Source organism: Heptranchias perlo, chromosome 32 (assembly GCF_035084215.1).
Source record: "Heptranchias perlo isolate sHepPer1 chromosome 32, sHepPer1.hap1, whole genome shotgun sequence".
Taxonomy (NCBI): Eukaryota; Metazoa; Chordata; class Chondrichthyes; order Hexanchiformes; family Hexanchidae; genus Heptranchias; species Heptranchias perlo.
The window spans coordinates 1,699,204-1,717,250 of NC_090356.1; the positions used below are offsets into that span (position 1 = coordinate 1,699,204).

Sequence of the window (18,047 nt, forward strand, 5' to 3'; positions counted from 1 at the left end):
ATTGTAAACAATTTTACAACACCAAGTTATAGTCCAGCAATTTTATTTTAAATTCACAAGCTTTCGGAGATTTTCTCCTTCCTCAGGCAAATGTTTCAAGATCACAAATGTGCAAGAGGCTTGAGCGGCTAAATGCCACTGCCATTTACTGCCTCTTGATATGCGGCACCTTCTCCTGCAAGAAAGCGGGACTTGTGCCTGGGTGATGTGCCTGTCATGGTTGAATAGCTGCCAGTGTGTGTGGCTTGTTACTCATGTCAAAGCATTGAACAACTTTCTGCACTGCGTCCATGTTCATGATGCTGTGCGCCCGGCATTGACCTCGCCTCCCACTGTCTTTTGAATATATGTCTGGAGGGCCTCTTGCCCCCGCCTCCACCCACCCCCGCCCCCCCCCCCCCGGCGGATATAGGATGTCCCTCCTTCTGTCCTCCTCTTGCATCCAAGTTCTCTAGTGCATCAGTAGAGAACCTTGGTGCATGCTCTCTCGCAGGCCTGGTACCAACTCAGATCGGCAGATTGGTGAGGTCTGGTGTGCAGATTGGAGGATGTGGGACTTAGTAGTGTGCAACCTTTATCCAATGTTTTAACTTAACTCATCAGTGTGTAAACATAGGGATGAGATCTGCATCTGTGTTTTATGTGTGCGATGTCTGATCTCTGTTCAGACTCCATGCAGACAGCAGACTGTTATTTTCAGCAAATAACAGGTACCAGCTACCTTTAAGAAATTTCTAAGAAACATCCTCCCTTTAAGAGCTTGAGCTCCCTCTGGTGGTGGAAAGTGCAAATTGCATTGATTCCACGTGCAAGGCCTGGAAAGGAACTCCGATTGCAGGTAAGTGCTCCCTTTGGTCCAAACTTGCATCCTGCCAGCGCAGGGTCCGTCAGGCGCGGGGTGGACCGCCCAAAACGGATCCTTATCGAATTTTTCCAACATAATTTTCAGTGAACTGACAAAAGGCAAACCAATCAGTCATTAGCATTCCAGGGAGATTACTGTAAATACAGTGAACACAAAAAGACTTCCCACAAATATGTTTTACCAGAAACGTTTCTATTTTTACTTTTGCTGAAACAGTAAACACTCCTTGAGTATTTTCTTGGGGGTTCTGCTTGGGATGGAGATTAAGTGATTTGAAAAGGACTTCAGCCAACCCTGAGGTTATGAATTGAATGCTTCTGTGTTCGGATTTTCAATATAGTCCTGAATAATAATAGGATCAGACACTAGGGATGGATTAACTTCAGAGATATATTGAACATTAAGGGGGTTGATTTTAGGAGGTAATGTTGGGGGCGGGGGGCTCGGAAAATTGCGGAAATCCCATTCAGGTCCGGAAGCCGGCTCCAACCCGCTGACTTCCTAGTTTCCCAGGGTCCCGCCAGTGTGCGCGCGGGCGATCCGAAAACGGAAGTCCCGCCGGCAGTTAAAGAGCCAAATGTACCTCATTAAGGTACTTAAGGCGCTTTACCTGTGACAGATTAAATACTTAAAAAGATTTTTAACTTACCTGGGCGTCTTGCCCACCGCTTCTGATTCACGCCAGGCAAAAAGAAACTAAATAAGTTAAATAAAAAACCATGGAAATAAGTGAAAACACTAAATGAACCTTCTTTTGAAACCTGCTCCGATGTCTCCCGCTCCGATGTCCCCCTCTTCTCCCCCTCCCCTGATGTCCTCCCGATCTTCCCCCGATGTCCTCCCTCCCCGCCTCCTGGTCTTTCAGTCCAGTGCCGGATCTTCCATTCCCCCCCCTCCCCGGTCTTCCGTTTCATCGCCGGATGATGTCTCGCTCTGTCTCTTTCTCACCACTCCCCCTCGCATTGCAGCTCCTGATGGCAGCCAGCCTGTCAATCAGGCTAGCTGCCGGGCGCGAAACTCGGAGAGGACGTTAATCACTACCAATCAACGTGCGATCGCATCGGAAACGATAAGTTTTGTTCATGTGGGTTTGACACGCACACCTTCACCCCCCACTGCCAATCCGCCACCATTGTAAAATCAAGCCCTAACAGATTATTACAAACAAGCAATACATCTATATACTCACAAGTAGCATACCCACCAGGGACTACGCTGCTCCTATCAAAGGTAGTTCTCAGCCTTGAGTAACAAAGAATGCACATCTCCATCCCATATTTATATCTTTGGTCACCGGATAAGTTGTATCCCTGGCACCATGTGCTATCCTTTTGTCTAAACTGGACTTAAACCAGTTCTGTTCACTTATGCAGAATGTCACACAACCTGTTTTTGGCGTGAAACCGCTAGCTACTGTGTCATGCTCCAGTTCTTCTAAGCTGATCTAGTCTCAGTACTTTTCCATGACATGTCTATTTTAACCCTAACATTGCCAAACTACCCTAATCCTCATATCTCATCATCTAGGCATTTTGTAAGCTTTGCAGTTAATCACATATGCTAACTATCCCATGATGCTGTTTACTTATATCAAGTTGTCAGCCTATTATATTTTATATTTCCTTACTTCATGCTCTTCATGAAAGTAGAGTCATACCTAGCGCAAAGGAAGATGGTAGTGGTTGTTGGAGGCCAATCATCTCAGCCCCAGTACATTGCTGCAGGAGTTCCTCAAGGCAGTGTCCTAGGCCCAACCATCTTCAGCTGCTTCATCAATGACCTTCCCTCCATCATAAGGTCAGAAATGGGGATGTTCGCTGATGATTGCACAGTGTTCAGTTCCATTCGCAACCCCTCAAATAATGAAGCAGTCTGAACCTGCACGCAGCAAGACCTGGACAACATCCAGGCTTGGGCTCATAAATGGCAAGTAACATTCGCGCCAGATAAGTGTCAGGCAATGACCATCTCCAACAAGAGAGAGTCTAACCACCTCCCCTTGACATTCAATGGCATTACCATCACCGAATCACCCACCATCAACATCCTGGGGACCAGAAACTTAACTGGACCAGCCATATAAATACTGTAGCTACAAGAGCAGGTCAGAGGCTGGGTATTTTGCGGCAAGTGACTCACCTCCTGACTCCCCAGAGCCTTTCCACCATCTACAAGGCATAAGTCAGGAGTGTGATGGAATACTCTCCACTTGCTTGGATGAGTGCAGCTCCAACAACACTCAAGAAGCTCGACACCATTCAAGATAAAGCAGCCCACTTGATTGGCACCCCATCCACCACCCTAAACATTCACTCCCTTCACCACCGGCGCACTGTGGCTGCAGTGTGTACCATCCACAGGATGCTCTGCAGCAACTCGCCAAGGCTTCTTCGACAGCACCTCCCAAACCCGCAACCTCTACCACCTAGAAGGACAAGAGCAGCAGGCACATGGGAACAACACCACCTGCACATTCCCCTCCAAGTCACACACCATCCCGACTTGGAAATATATCGCCGTTCCTTCATGGTCGCTGGGACAAAATCCTGGAACTCTCTTCCTAACAGCACTGTGGGAGAACCTTCACCACACGGACTGCAGCGGTTCAAGAAGGCGGCTCACCACCACCTTCTCAAGGGCAATTAGGGATGGGCAATAAATGCCGGCCTCGCCAGCGACGCCCACATCCCATGAACGAATAATAGACCATTAAACAGCTCCGTAAACAGGTGGGTCAAAGCCACACGCCTATGATGGGGTGTTAGGGGGTTTAGAATACGTGCTGCTGGCCTGGGGATTGGAAGAGAGTGGTCCTTATCAAGGAGGATAGGTCAGAGTCAGCTGCAGCCAATGACTGACACGTACCCCCATCCCAACAACTTGATTCAGAAGGGAAGTGGAAAGGTGTGAAGGAAGTCACCTGTCAACCCACTCTGTTTGCGGATCACTGGGGGGGGAGGTTGTGGGTAAATGTGAGATTGGAAACAATTACAATAAGGAAAAAATAAGGTAGCAGAAAAGCAAAAGAACAGGGAGAAACATAATTGCTATGTGACCAGGGTGGTTTTGAAAGAATCTAATGGAACAACAGGAGAAACCACCATTAGCTGGGGGGACCTCTCCTGAGGGAGGGGCTTCTACCGAGGGGGGTGGCTCTACCGAGTTGGGGGGGGGCTCTACTGGGGGCCTCTACCAAAGTGGGGGCTTCTACCAAAGGGAATGGCTTTATCGAGGGGGGGCTTCTACTGAGGGGGATGGAAGCTCAATCAAGAGGTGGGGGAGCCTCTTCTGTCGGGGAGGCTGTACCAAAGGGGGGCTTCTACTGAGGGGTGGGGGAGGTTCTACCAAGGGCGGGGTGACTCTCTTAACTTATAATTTAAGATGATTCACTTTTCGAGATTGCCTGAATGCTGCGATAACCCTAATGGGAATGGGATGCCTTCGTTCACTCTTACCTCTTCCTCTAAACGGAGTACAAAGAGCCAGCTCGATGATTCCATTGCGCAGAGTGTACGATTAAATCGGCTGCTGGGTTTCTGGAGTATTACTCTTGGGGTACGGTGAGAAACAGTAAATATAGGTTCTGGGACTGGAGGCCAGGCAAGTGAACAGTTATACCATTTCGTATAAAAAGTCCAATTTGGAAAGACCCAACTCACTTGATGTTTCCACTTGTGGGTGAGTCCAAAGCTAGGGTCCATAAATATAAGATAGTCACCAATAAATCCAATAAAGAATTCAGGGGAAACTTTGTTACTCAAAGACTGGCTAGAATGTGGAATTTGCTACCATGTGGAGGAGTTGAGGCGAATAGCATAGATGCATTTAAGGGGAAGCTAGATAAATACATGAGGGAGAAAGAAATAGAAGGATATGTTGATAGGGTGAGATGAAGTAAGGTGGGAGGAGGCTCGTCTGAAGCATAAACACTGGAATGGACCAGTTGGGCCAAATGGCCTGCTTCTGTGCTGTAAATACTATAACTTCCAATCACAAGGACTGAGTAAACTTTGGTTCAACCTTACAGGGTAAGAGATTACCATTCTCCGATACAAAAGCTAAAACTTCCAGTTTCGCAGACTGGGTTTCTCATACCTGGTATTGCTTATTTGTTTTAATCAGTTGCCCCTTTTAAGATACAGGACCAGCTATGATTTCCAGAAGAAATTGTTCATCCACTCAACAACAGTGCCATATAAAACCATAAATAGATCAACTACTTATTAAGTACTTGTTACTTCCCTCAGTCTTCCCTCCTTGTACAAGCTACGATGAATAGGACCTACTGAGCCTGGTTCTACCCCGATGTGAAACACCATTCAAACTAGGGCATTCCGAATATGTTCTGCTGTCTTGCACACCTACAAACCCAAGTTAACCTTTAATCTTCCTGAAACAAGTACATCTCTCCATGGTTTTGTCTTTTGGCCTGTCCTGTTTTAACATTTTAACAACCCATATATATAAAAAATATGATATCTGCGTGCACTTCCTGTTAACTTTTTCCATTATAAATTCCTATGTCTACATTTATAATGGAAACTGCCTATGTAAATGTGTCACACTGTAATTACACCCTCCCGCCAGTGGAGGCACTACAGTGCCACCATTGGAAGGAAAGTATAATTACAGTGCGACAATTTTACATGGCCAGTTACCATTTAAAAGGGGGACATAGGAATTTATAAAGTAAGTATAAAAATAAGGTCGCAATGTATCATTTTAAAATGGGGACTGAATTATGTCTCTACATCCTGGCCCATCCTGGTCCAATTAACTCCTGGCCTCCAACCGCACAGAACTGAAAACTACACTTGGTCTCCATGTGCAATACTACAGATTGACTGGTATTATTTATATATCCCCTAACTGAGTGTGTTTTGTGCTTACAGCAAGAAAGGTGAGGAGGTTTTGGGATGGAGAGAAGGCAGTGATGGTGGCCTTACTTGGTACAACAGTGGTGCTGCCTTGTGAAAATCACAACCACATTTGGACAGAGAGACACAGCGAAGAAGAGCAACAGGTGGTCCATTGGGACAGATCACCACCTGGTGTCTGGCATGACCAGGCTGACCGGCTGATTGACCTCTACGCTTCCGGGGAGCAGCGATCTTACGGCCCCCAGTTTATCAGGAAAAGGATGAATATATCAGAAACGGCATTCGATGATGGTGACTTTTCACTGACCATTTCTAACCTTCGTTTTGGTGATGAAGGACTCTACTCGTGCGATTTGCACCACCATTACTGTGGGATTCATGAGAGACGCATCTTCAAGCTCTTTATTACCGAGCCAATCAAAGTGAACTTTACATATAAAACACGTAAGATTTTTTTAATATTATGTTTCCATAATGTACACATCACATTTATAGGCACTCACCTGATACTTTAGGTGTCACATTCTACAACAAAGAAAGAGCAGGGCAGGCTCATTTCTTGGTCTTATTTTTCCTTGCATCCTCCCCTCCGTTCAGGATCGAGGGACTGAATGGCCTACTCCTGCGTCCATGTTCCTTCTCTCTTGAAGGTGTGGATCCTTGCTGGGTAGAGTACCATTCTCCATGTGTTAGCCTAGACAGGGAGTGTCAGCAGGATTTGGAGGTATCACAGTTGAGCCTGGTCCTGTTCTGACCCAATATGCATAATTTTAAAAAGGGGTCACTGAATAGCAATTAGGAGCAGGAACCCGGGTTGATTTTTCACTAGTTCTGGGATGCTGATACTTGTAATACACCTACTGCTGCCAAGGCTGAGAGCAACTAACTCAACCAAGGCTGGGATTTGAACTCGGGACATTCCTGGTTTGTATGGCTCAATGTCTTTACATACCAGGATATGAGGGAAGCTTTCTGCAGTCTCCACCCCTACCACACAGGAGTCTGCAGCACCCTCTCTTCATCCAGTTGTTGCTATGAGAGGACACCAGCAGCGTTCAACCAATTTAGGAGGTAGCCTGATGTGATCTCATTGTGGGTGATAAACGTGTCACTTAACAGACATCTTATTGGCTGTACCCTGTTGAACATGTTAGGGTCACAACCTATTGGCTGAATACAGAGAAGTACCAGAAGCAATCGCTAAAAAGGTTGAAACTTTGACTGTGTTGTCTCTTTGCCTCCCTTTTTCTCTTTGCCCACTCTACTCTGCCCTCTCTTTCCTCCTAGTCTGCCATTTTTCTCCTTCCTACTTCCTGTCTCTACCTCTCTTCCTCAGCCCGCACTGAACCTCCCTTTCTCCACTTCCTTCTCTCATTCACACTCTATGGGGGTCATTTTAAACCCCAAGAACGGGTGGGTTGGGGACGGGTGGGAGTTTTTGGATCACAACCGCAAAATTTTCGGACTTTGCATTCCCAGTGTGAAGTTTGTAATTTTACGCGCCGACGTTAAACCCGGAAATAAAGCCGAGTTGCGGTCGCGACCCAAAAAACAACTATTTTCAACTCCCACCCGCCCCCAACCCACCTGTTCGTGGGGTTTAAAATCACCCCCTATATCTCCTTCCCTTCTTGAACCTATCTCTCTCCCACACTCCTTTCAACTCTAGTTTATTCTTTCCAAACAAATAGGTCTCAAAGCAAAAGATGGAAAATTGTGAGTCAACAATGGTTCGTGAATGAGTTCAGTTGTGAGCTAGCTGTGATTGGTGAAAGCTTAGTTGTGAACTAGCTGTGATTGGTGAAGGCTCAGTTGTGAGCAAACTGTGATTGGTGAAAATTCAGTTGTGAGCAGCTGTGATTGGTGAAAGTTCAGTTGTGAGCTCGCTGTGATTGGTGAAGGTTCAGTTGTGAGCTAGCTGTGATTGGTGAATGGGTTCAGTTGTGAGCTAGCTGTGATTGGTGAAGGTTCAGTTGTTAGCTAGCTGTGATTGGTGAAGGTTCAGTTGTGAGCTTGCTGTGATTGGTGAATGGGTTCAGTTGTGAGCTAGCTGTGATTGGTGAATGAGTTCAGTTGTGAGCTAGTTGTGATTGGTGAATGGGTTCAGTTGTGAGCTAGCTGTGATTGGTGAATGGGTTCAGTTGTGAGCTAGCTGTGATTGGTGAATGGGTTCAGTTGTGAGCTAGCTGTGATTGGTGAATGGGTTCAGTTGTGAGCTAGCTGTGATTGGTGAATGGGTTCAGTTGTGAGCTAGCTGTGATTGGTGAATGGGTTCAGTTGTGAGCTAGCTGTGATTGGTGAATGGGTTCACTTGCAAGCAGCTGTTTACCAAAAAATTATTTCTTGCCTTTGTGTTCAGAAAGGTTTTATATAATGTTTCTTGATATTTAGTAGATAATGTCAGGTGGGCAGTATGATATTCTCCAGTCACTGCTTCAGACTCAGAGACAAGGACAATGCTTCATTTAGACTCTTTGTATAAAGAAGAGATTGATCCTTTTTGTTTGTGTGCCAGAGATATTTGATGATCTTCCAAATAAACCGTGAGAATAAAATGCACTTGATAATGCCGTGTTTGGCTGCCCTGAGATTTGCAGCAATCAGAATAGATCAGTGCCGAATCCCAACTGTCCTTGTTTTCTCACTGGGTCCCGGGAAGAGAAACCAGCACGCGACAGTCACTTACACACTTCGGTCATGGTCTCCATTTGTCTTCCTTTGAACACCTCACTATTTTGCACTCTTCCATGATCGGGTCACTTTAAACACTACTAACGGTAATGACAGGCAGGACTTGAGCTCATGGCTGGAAGTGCAATGTAGTACTGTCATTGCTGCCAGGCTGTCCTGTGTTTTGAGGCTCATCATATAATATAGTGTACAGGTCATAATCTTGTGTAAGTCAGTGGCCCTGGGTGCGTCCTGGGATGGGGAGGGGGAGGCGTGAGCAGTTGCTGGCAGCGGTCCGCAATAGTGCTGTGGAGCCAGGAGGATATTCCTGCTTCCCCTCGCTCCACATTAAAGTAAGTTAAAAAGAAAAAACTTTCTGTTGCTGAACTTCAGCAATCCCTTTAAGGAACCGGAAAAGCTGCATTTCTGACCAATTTCAGAGAGGGGTCCTTAAGCAGACATTAGGCCCCTGATTAGCATATGAAAGGGGCCTATTGCTTGTTTAAGGCAGCTGCCAAGGATGCCTGAACATTGCCCAAGCCAATATGATGTCAGACGTATTTTAAACATCCTTGGGGTGCCGGGACATAACCCTGCGAAATTGGACCTTTTTGCCTCATTTTGCACCTACGAAATGGGTGAAACGAGGTCCAATTTCCTGCTTGGAGAATCTTAAGGGACTAGTACTCTCTCTTTATGCTCAGGGAGTGCTTCAGAATGATGGGGGGCACTGGAGGGGGACAGAGATTGTGTCACATGCATCGGATGTTTCCTGAAATGGAAGAGTGTGTAGGGAGACTGAGAGAGGAAGGAAAAATACATGAAAGAGAGACACCAATAATAAGGGGGTTTAATTGTGAGACCCCAACCCTTGAAAGATGTTAAGTTGGGGCAGTAAAGGCCAAAGAAAGAGGATAATGTAACTTAATTAATTATGAAGCTATGACAAGCTTCAGAATGCCACAGCACATGTCTGAAGCCTCTGGATGAAGGAAATCAGTTGTTTCAGCTCCATCCAGTGCACTACCATGAAAGGAGAAGGAGAAGTAAGGAAGTAGCAGTCCACTCCAAAGTAAACAAAGGCTGGCTATTGCTAGTGTTGGACATCATCCCATCTATTCATCAATGCTGTGCTCAGGATCCCCAGCCCAACCCTCCAGTCTTAAAGAAACCCTTCAGAAAAATAAATCTCAGGTGAAAGAGGATGTTTGTATTTTAATTAAATGCAAGCAAATAAAAAAAATCAGCATCAAAGCTCTTGCACGTAATCAAAGAGATTGCTTCTGCTGCTCCAAAACGCAGATAATTTATCCCAGCCAACATCTAATTGGTACAGGCTCGGCAGGAGAGAGCGCTGTGCCAACCAGCCATTCAAAGCTTGTTCTTATTATCATTTTGCCTCAGCCTTTCCTCCTCCTCTCCTCCCCTTTACTCTTCCATTACCCACACCTCGTGGTGTTGTTGTTCCTCTAAAAGGTGTTTTACATCCCCAGCTGTTTTATGAGAGTTTGCTCCTAAGAATTTCCAGAAGTTTCAGAGGCATGAACTGCATCCTGTTCAGTCGATGCGATGCAGATGGAAACCATGTGGAACTGGCTGCATTCCAGACCCTCTATTTTTCATCTCTTGGGAAAAACAACAATCAGGAACATTTGTTTTACCAAAAAACAAATGATTAGAGCATATTAATTTGTAAAAAGAGAGGGTGATGTGATGTAAAAACTCGTCGTTTATTTTTAAATCTATAAAACATGTCAAAACAAAAGTGTGGCATGTAGCTCAATGGCCAGGACTCCTGGATATGATAGAGTTGACAGTCTACTCACCAGTCCACCTCCTTCCGGTGGTTCTAATCCACGCATGAAGGATATTGGGCCCAGTTCCACAGGCACACACAAAAGAAAGGTCAAGCAAGGCTTTGAGACTAGGAGGTTGCTACTTTACTTGGGCATTCTCCTTGAACTGGAGCAAAAGACGACAATTATCATTGATAATGCAGTGCTGGTGATAGGAAGTGCTCACAGCTGCACATTCCAGGACGGTAGGGTGTTATGGTAGCTGTGGTTTAGAAATCTAATACATTCAGAAAATTTGATAGTTGATGGTTTGACTGCAGGCCTGTTGTGTATACTGTTGATGTTGGTACACACGGGCCTTGGTGTCTGAGTAGACCATTAGCTATGTACAGGGCCATTTAAAAAATTCGAAGATGTTGCTTTCACTATGTTATGCGACATAGTAACTGACATGCATTGGAGTTGGAGTACAGATCGGCCATGATCTAATTGAATGGTAGAACAGGCTCAAGGGGCTGAATGGCCTACTCCTGTTTCTGTGTCCATTTCTAAAAATGCTAGTTACAGTTAGTCCAAGTTAGGACAAATCAATATTCAATGTGGTCAACAGAGGCTTATGCATTTTGGCTTTACTGAGGGCTGTTGGAGAAAATGAATAACCCCTGTGTTGTGTTTGGTAAAATATTCTAGGTGAAGCAGCTATCAGACCCTTGCTGATTGCTCTGCAACTGGTTGCTGGGAGATGTGCCAGGGCCCCTGGACGATTGGTGTCCGGAAGTTTAGTCCCTCCCTTGGGAATAGCATCTCTGCTCAGTATGCTGCCAAGAAATAAGGTTAACAGTTTTGACTGGAAGGGACAGGGAGGGGGTGGGATGCAGGATTGAGCCTAGTCTTTACTGCTGATGCAAATGCATCAAAAATATGAATAAAGGACAACTCACAGTAAGCGAATGGAACGCTGGAATATAATTTTAAAACTCAGATTTCTGGCGCTTGTTTCACTCCAAGAAAATGTCGAGTGAATGTTCAAAACCAGGCAGGTGGCAACTCATAATGGGAAAGCCAGATAGTCCTTGTACGAGAAGGGGCTGACAAACGCACATCTCATCAGTCCTCAACACCACATATCGCAGTGCAACACTATACATATACAACAGTGTGACTGATACACCCCATTATACAGCTGTGTGACTGATACACCCCATTATACAGCTGTGTGACTGATACACCCCATTATACAGCTGTGTGACTGATACACCCCATTATACAGCTGTGTGACTGATACATCCCATTATACAGCTGTGTGACTGATACACCCCATTATACAGCTGTGTGACGGATACATCCCATTATACAGCTGTGTGACTGATACACCCCATTATACAGCTGTGTGACTGATACACCCCATTATACAGCTGTGTGACTGATACATCCCATTATACAGCTGTGTGACTGATACACCCCATTATACAGCTGTGTGACTGATACACCCCATTATACAGCTGTGTGACTGATACATCCCATTATACAGCTGTGTGACTGATACATCCCATTATACAGCTGTGTGACTGATACATCCCATTATACAGCTGTGTGACTGATACACCCCATTATACAGCTGTGTGACTGATACACCCCATTATACAGCTGTGTGACTGATACACCCCATTATACAGCTGTGTGACTGATACATCCCATTATACAGCTGTGTGACTGATACATCCCAATATACAGCAGTGATACAACTCATTTCAAACTGGAGGCCTGTGTCCAGCAGTGTGCCTCAGGGATCGTCTGCTGTTATTTGTTATTTATATTAATGATTTGGATGAGAATTTAGGAGAATTAAGTTTGCAGATGACACCAAGATTGGTGGCATTGTGGACAGTGAAGAAGGTTATCTAGGATTGCAACGGGACCTTGATAAATTGGGCCAGTGGGCCGATGAATGGCAGATGGAGTTTAATTTAGATAAATGTGAGGTGATGCATTTTGGTAGATCGAATCGGGCCAGGACCTACTCCGTTAATGGTAGGGCGTTGGGGAGAGTTATAGAACAAAGAGATCTAGGAGTACAGGTTCATAGCTCCTTGAAAGTGGAGTCACAGGTGGATAGGGTGGTGAAGAAGGCATTCGGCATGCTTGGTTTCATTGGTCAGAACATTGAATACAGGAGTTGGGATGTCTTGTTGAAGTTGTACAAGACATTAGTAAGGCCACACTTGGAATACTGTGTACAGTTCTGGTCACCCTATTATAGAAAGGATATTATTAAACTAGAAAGAGTGCAGAAAAGATTTACTAGGATGCTACCGGGACTTGATGGTTTGACTTATAGGGAGAGGTTAGATAGACTGAGACTTTTTTCCCTGGAGAGTAGGAGGTTAAGGGGTGATCTTATAGAAGTCTATAAAATAATGAGGGGCATAGATAAGGTAGATAGTCAAAATCTTTTCCCAAAGGTAGGGGAGTCTATAACGAGGGGACATAGATTTAAGGTGAGAGGGGAAAGATACAAAAGGGTCCAGAGGGGCAATTTTTTCACTCAAAGGGTGGTGAGTGTCTGGAATGAGCTGCCAGAAGCAGTAGTAGAGGCGGGTACAATTTTGTCTTTTAAAAAGCATTTGGACAGTTACATGGGTAAGATGGGTATAGAGGGATATGGGCCAAGTTCAGGCAATTGGGACTAGCTTAGTGGTATAAACTGGGCGACATGGACATGTTGGCTGAAGGGCCTGTTTCCATGTTGTAACTTCTATGATTCTATGATTATACAATCATTTTGTTCAACAGTCAGTAATAGATTTTTTAAACTTTATTTCAGTTTGGTAAAGTATCTGACAGGACTGTTACCCAGTTCAGTGCCAGTTGCTGTGCATGGAATACTTGATTGACCAATAAAAGTGCCCAGGTTAATACCCAGGAGGACAGTACGATGTTGTGACTGATGGCACAACTCCTGCACCACCGATTGCATCTGTCACAATCACTGCTTGATTTTTAAATCTTTGATTAATTAGAAAATGAAAACCATAACTTAGGAATTGTCACTGCGTAGACTTTCCCCGATGATGAACACATCAACATGGCAGGAGATTTCGGTGCAGGAATGAGTCAGGGACTCCATGTGCCTGCAAGCTCTCTGGGTTGTGATGCTGCCCGTTTAATCCTGGCTCCCATGCCTGGCAGCCCCCGTGCATAGTTTTGTGTCTGAACCAAAAGTAGGACAGCCTTAACTCCTTTTCCATCCAGCCTAACTCACATTTCCCAGGCACGAGCACCTGGGAATGCTCTGTGCAAACACTACACTGCTCTCTGTTGGAGTGCCATGTTCCACAGAGAGATTAGCTCCGGTAATATGGTCTGGCGGGACGGGGCTGGGGCGCAGAGCTGCAATGTTTATCTTGGATGTCGCAGTTCCAGCTGAAGACCATCAAAAATGTGTCACGTGAGATTTCTGGCTCTGAGTGCATTTAACCTCCCACAGCACCAATGGGTCACATTACCGGAACTAAAACTGTCAGTGAACAATAACCAAAATAAGCTTTTAAAATGATTACTCCCAGGTTTCTCCCCCTCTCTCCTGAAGGGACTGACTCGGTGGAATATGCTTCCACAAAAGCTGGACCTCTCTGATACCTCACCCAAGAGCACATGTGAGTTCAGAAAGTGAGTGTAATCCGACTATTCGACTGTGGGGTATCATAGCTCAGCTCAATCCTGTTATTGTTGGCACGTATGTGCTTGCGTATACACACAGACACTTTACACAATAACCTAGCCAAGTATTTCAGGCAGGAGAATGGCATTGGTCTATCTATTCCCCTTATTACTACGACTAAATTCCCATCCATCAGCTCAGCAGCGACGATTGAATCAGAGAATCAATCAGCACATTCCCCTGCTCTTTCCTGAAAGCCCTGCAAATTCCTTTTCACGTATATATTGGGCTGAATGAATTCACTCCACTGTTGTCGGTTCTGAACCAGCCTGGCCGCTTCAGTCATTTGTATCCCTTTCTGTGACAAGTCATACTTGGACATTGTCTATTCCTTGGTCTTCCTCGGTTTTTCCCTCTTTGTGCAGGGCCATGAAAGGTATTCTAGCTGTTTCCATACTTAAAATGTGTTCAAACCATCGTAGCTGTCTTTCTTGGATCTTCTGTAGATCTTCTGTTGTTTCTTGTCCAAACCGTATCCTTATTATATCATTCTTGATTCTTGATATCCTGGATACTCCCTGTATTCCTCTCAACCAACTCATCTCTCCTGTTAGTATCTTTTTCTCATCAACCTTTCTCATATTCCAGCACTCAGATCTGTATAATAATATGGGGATAACCGCCGCTTCATAAACACTTACTTTCATCCCACCCAAAATGAGCTGGATTTTCTAGTGGGGAGTCACCAGATAGCGATTGGAGTGAGAACCCTTGCTACTTTTCTCTCTGCCTAGCCCAGGGGCATGGAGTCCAACTGTGGCACTTCAACCGTGCCCTGATTAAGATCATCCAACAGATTGGGGATCAAACCTGGGACCTTCCGTGTGGCTCAGTACCAGACCCCAGGCACACTTGTCCACTGAGCCATCTGGCAAAACATTGCAAAAGGGAAAGAGACCCGCGGATATCGGCATGCCATGCACAGACCCACCCCAGCTTCAGGCTCAGTTTACAGGGTGGTGTCATCAGGCCCAAGTATATGGCCATGTTTATAAATGGAGGGCAGTGCAATGATGCAATCTGACATCACAAAGTCTATTATTGCTGGCTTAATTTGTTTACAATACAGTTGGATCCCCTGTGTTGTTGCTCACAATAAGCCGATGATACAATGTTTTATACAGAGTGTGAGGCATAACGTATTATTCCACCACAAGGCTGCAGCTGTTTGTAAGCTGCTGTTTCACTATGAGGCCACAAGATGCCTTCCTGAGGTCAACTAGAGACTAAATGTTCTTAGGCAGCTTGCTCCAGTTGAAGAGCTAGGATCAACCACATTGCTTCCTTCTGTGCTGTAATTTGATCCGAAGCATATAATAAGGTCAATAGAGGCCAAGAGAAACTTGCAGGAAATGACTGGCTTTCTTTCTCTTTTTTTATAACTTGTTTTTAAGTGTGGCACAGAAATCTTCATGTGTGACAAAGTGTGACACTTGAAGTGTGACAGACACTTCTCAAAACTTAAATATAATACAGATTGGAATCACTGTGTAAGATTTCACTGTGACATTTTATATAAATGCACTTATTGTAGGGTGAAAATGCTCTTTGAATGATTGACAGAGCACACAAAGTGTCGGTTTGGGAGGTCACTCGACCAATCTCACTCACTATTCTATAGAAACCGATAATTACCCCATCACATTCTTCTAACTTGTGATCTGAAACTTACAAGCAATGTACCTACCTCTAATTGACCTCAGCAATTTCAGCAGGTGTAGCTGTGGCTCAGTGGGTAGCACTCCCACCTCTGAGTTAGAAGGTCGTGGAGTCAAACCCCACTCCAGAGACTTGAGCATTAAATCTCGGCTGAAACTCCAGTGCAATGCTGAGGGAGTGCTGCACTGTCGGAGGTGCCGTCTTTCAGATGCGACGTTAAACCAAGGCCCCATCTGACCTCTCAGGTGGATGGAAAAGATCCCTTGACACCTTTGGAAGAAAAGCAGGAGAATGCGTCGTGTTGGTCAATACTTATCCTTCAACCAACACTTGGTGTGCAAGTTCACAGATCCCTGAAGGCGGCGGAACAGGTAGATAAGGTGGTAAAGAAGGCATATGGGATACTTGCCTTTATTAGCCGAGGCATAGAATATAAGAGCAAGGAGGTTATGATGGAGCTGTATAAAACACTGGTTAGGCCACAGCTGGAGTACTGTGTGCAGTTCTGGTCGCCACACCACAGGAAGGATGTGATTGCTTTGGAGAGGGTGCAGAGGAGATTCACCAGGATGTTACCAGGGCTGGAGTGCTTCAGCTATGAAGAGAGACTGGGAAGATTGGGTTTGTTTTCCTTGGAGCAGAGGAGGCTGAGGGGGGACATGATTGAGGTGTACAAAATTATGAGGGGCACAGATAGGATGGATACTAAGGAGCTTTTTCCCTTCGTTGAGGGTTCTATAACAAGGGGACATAGATTCAAGGTAAAAGGCGGGAGGTTTAGAGGGGATTTGAGAAAGAACTTTTTCACCCAGAGGGTGGTTGGAGTCTGGAACTCACTGCCTGAAAGGGTTGTGGAGGCAGGAACCCTCACAACATCAAGAAGCATTTGGATGAGCACTTGAAATGCCATAGCATACAAGGCTACGGACCAAATGCTGGAATATGGGATTAGAGTAGACAGGGCTTGATGGCCGGCGCGGACACGATGGGCCGAAGGGCCTCTATCCGTGCTGTATAACTCTATGACTCTATGACTCTAAAACAGATTACCTGGTCATTATCACATTGCTGTTTGTGGGACCTTACTGTGTGCAAATTGGCTGTTGTATTTCCTACATTACAACTGTGACTACACTTCAAAAGTACTTAATGGGCTGGAAAGTGCTTTGGGACTTCCTGAGGTTGTGAAAGGTGCTACATAAATGCAAGTTCTTTCAATTTACAAACATGTACTGTTACCCGGAGCAGAGTCTTTAAAGACTCAGGCCACATTATTAGCTTAAACTTCACAACCAAGCTTCAGTCCCCAGAGTGCCCACTAACAATGCAACAGGAGGACTAGGCAGAGTCGACAATGTCTGGATTCCAGTCTTGAATGAGTGACTTTATTTTTGGAAACTATTTATATGTTTGTTTGTGTTTTTAGCATCTACATCAGTTGAAGTCCCGAGAGTCATCAACGTTTTTATTCCAGAACATTCTTCACATTTCCTTCATCAACTTGGATATATCCTGGCAACACTACTTCTCCTGGCCATCCTGATAACCATCATTGCCCTGATTACCCACAGACAGAGAAAGAGAGGTGATGTCTGCAGTTTCCTTTTTATTTTTTTACCGTTACCTATTTTATATTTCCCTGCCTCTTTCCCCCTTTAAGACCCTTGTCCAGTGCACGGGGAGGGATTTTCTTCTGCGCTGCTCACTAGTCGGTCACTGGGAGGTGTGTGGGAAAGGTTCATTTTGCCCTCCCCTACCTCCATTCCTGTGTGGGAGCTGCCGGCCTGTGCCTTCCCATGAAAAGGCGGAAGAGATCAGAGATTCACCTCATGGGCATCGTGGGCTGAAACCTGTGTCCAACACTGTGTGTGTCTGTCTGTGTATATGTGTGTCTGTCTGTGTATATGTGTGTATGTGTGTGTGTGTGTACGTGTGTGTGTCTGTGCATCAATACACCGCACCACTGCCCTGTTTTGAAAATATCAAGAACAAGGGAGCACAATCTTAAAATTAAAGCTAGGCCATTCAAGAGCGAAATCAGGAAGCACTTTTCACACAAAGGGTAGTAGAAATCTGGAATTCTCTCCCAAATGAGCAAAACTTTCAAGATTGATCGATTTTTGTTAGGTAAGGGTATCAATGGAGCAAAGGTGGGTAAATGGAGTTAAGGTACAGATCACCCATGATTTAATTGAATGACAGAGCAGGCTCGAGGGGTTGAATGGCCTCCTCCTATTTCTGTGTTCCTAAACTCAGGATAGTTGAGTTCAAAATGCAACTTTGTCACACAGGCCTGCACGACCCACTAAACAGACAGCAGATGTGGGTTGTGTGCCTGCTCTTTGAATTATTTTGGCTCACAACTGTGTTTTCCTTTTTTTTTAGGTCTTCAGTACAATGTGAAGACATCTCGGCCGTAAGTGTTGACTCATCATTCGCCCTCCTCTCACTGCCAG

General features: G+C 45.1%; 1 protein-coding gene across 4 annotated transcripts in view; it reads left to right on the top strand.

Moving 5' to 3' along the window:
* LOC137300911 (matrix remodeling-associated protein 8-like) overlaps positions 1–18,047 on the top strand; it is a 63,321-nt gene that overhangs the window by 31,999 nt on the left and 13,275 nt on the right. For all 4 annotated transcript variants that reach the window (XM_067970173.1, XM_067970174.1, XM_067970175.1 and 1 more), the window contains exons 5-7: positions 5,758–6,189; positions 17,018–17,176; positions 17,977–18,007. In XM_067970173.1, the coding sequence (XP_067826274.1) occupies positions 5,758–6,189; positions 17,018–17,176; positions 17,977–18,007 (622 nt within the window). The remainder of the gene's footprint in view (positions 1–5,757; positions 6,190–17,017; positions 17,177–17,976; positions 18,008–18,047) is intronic.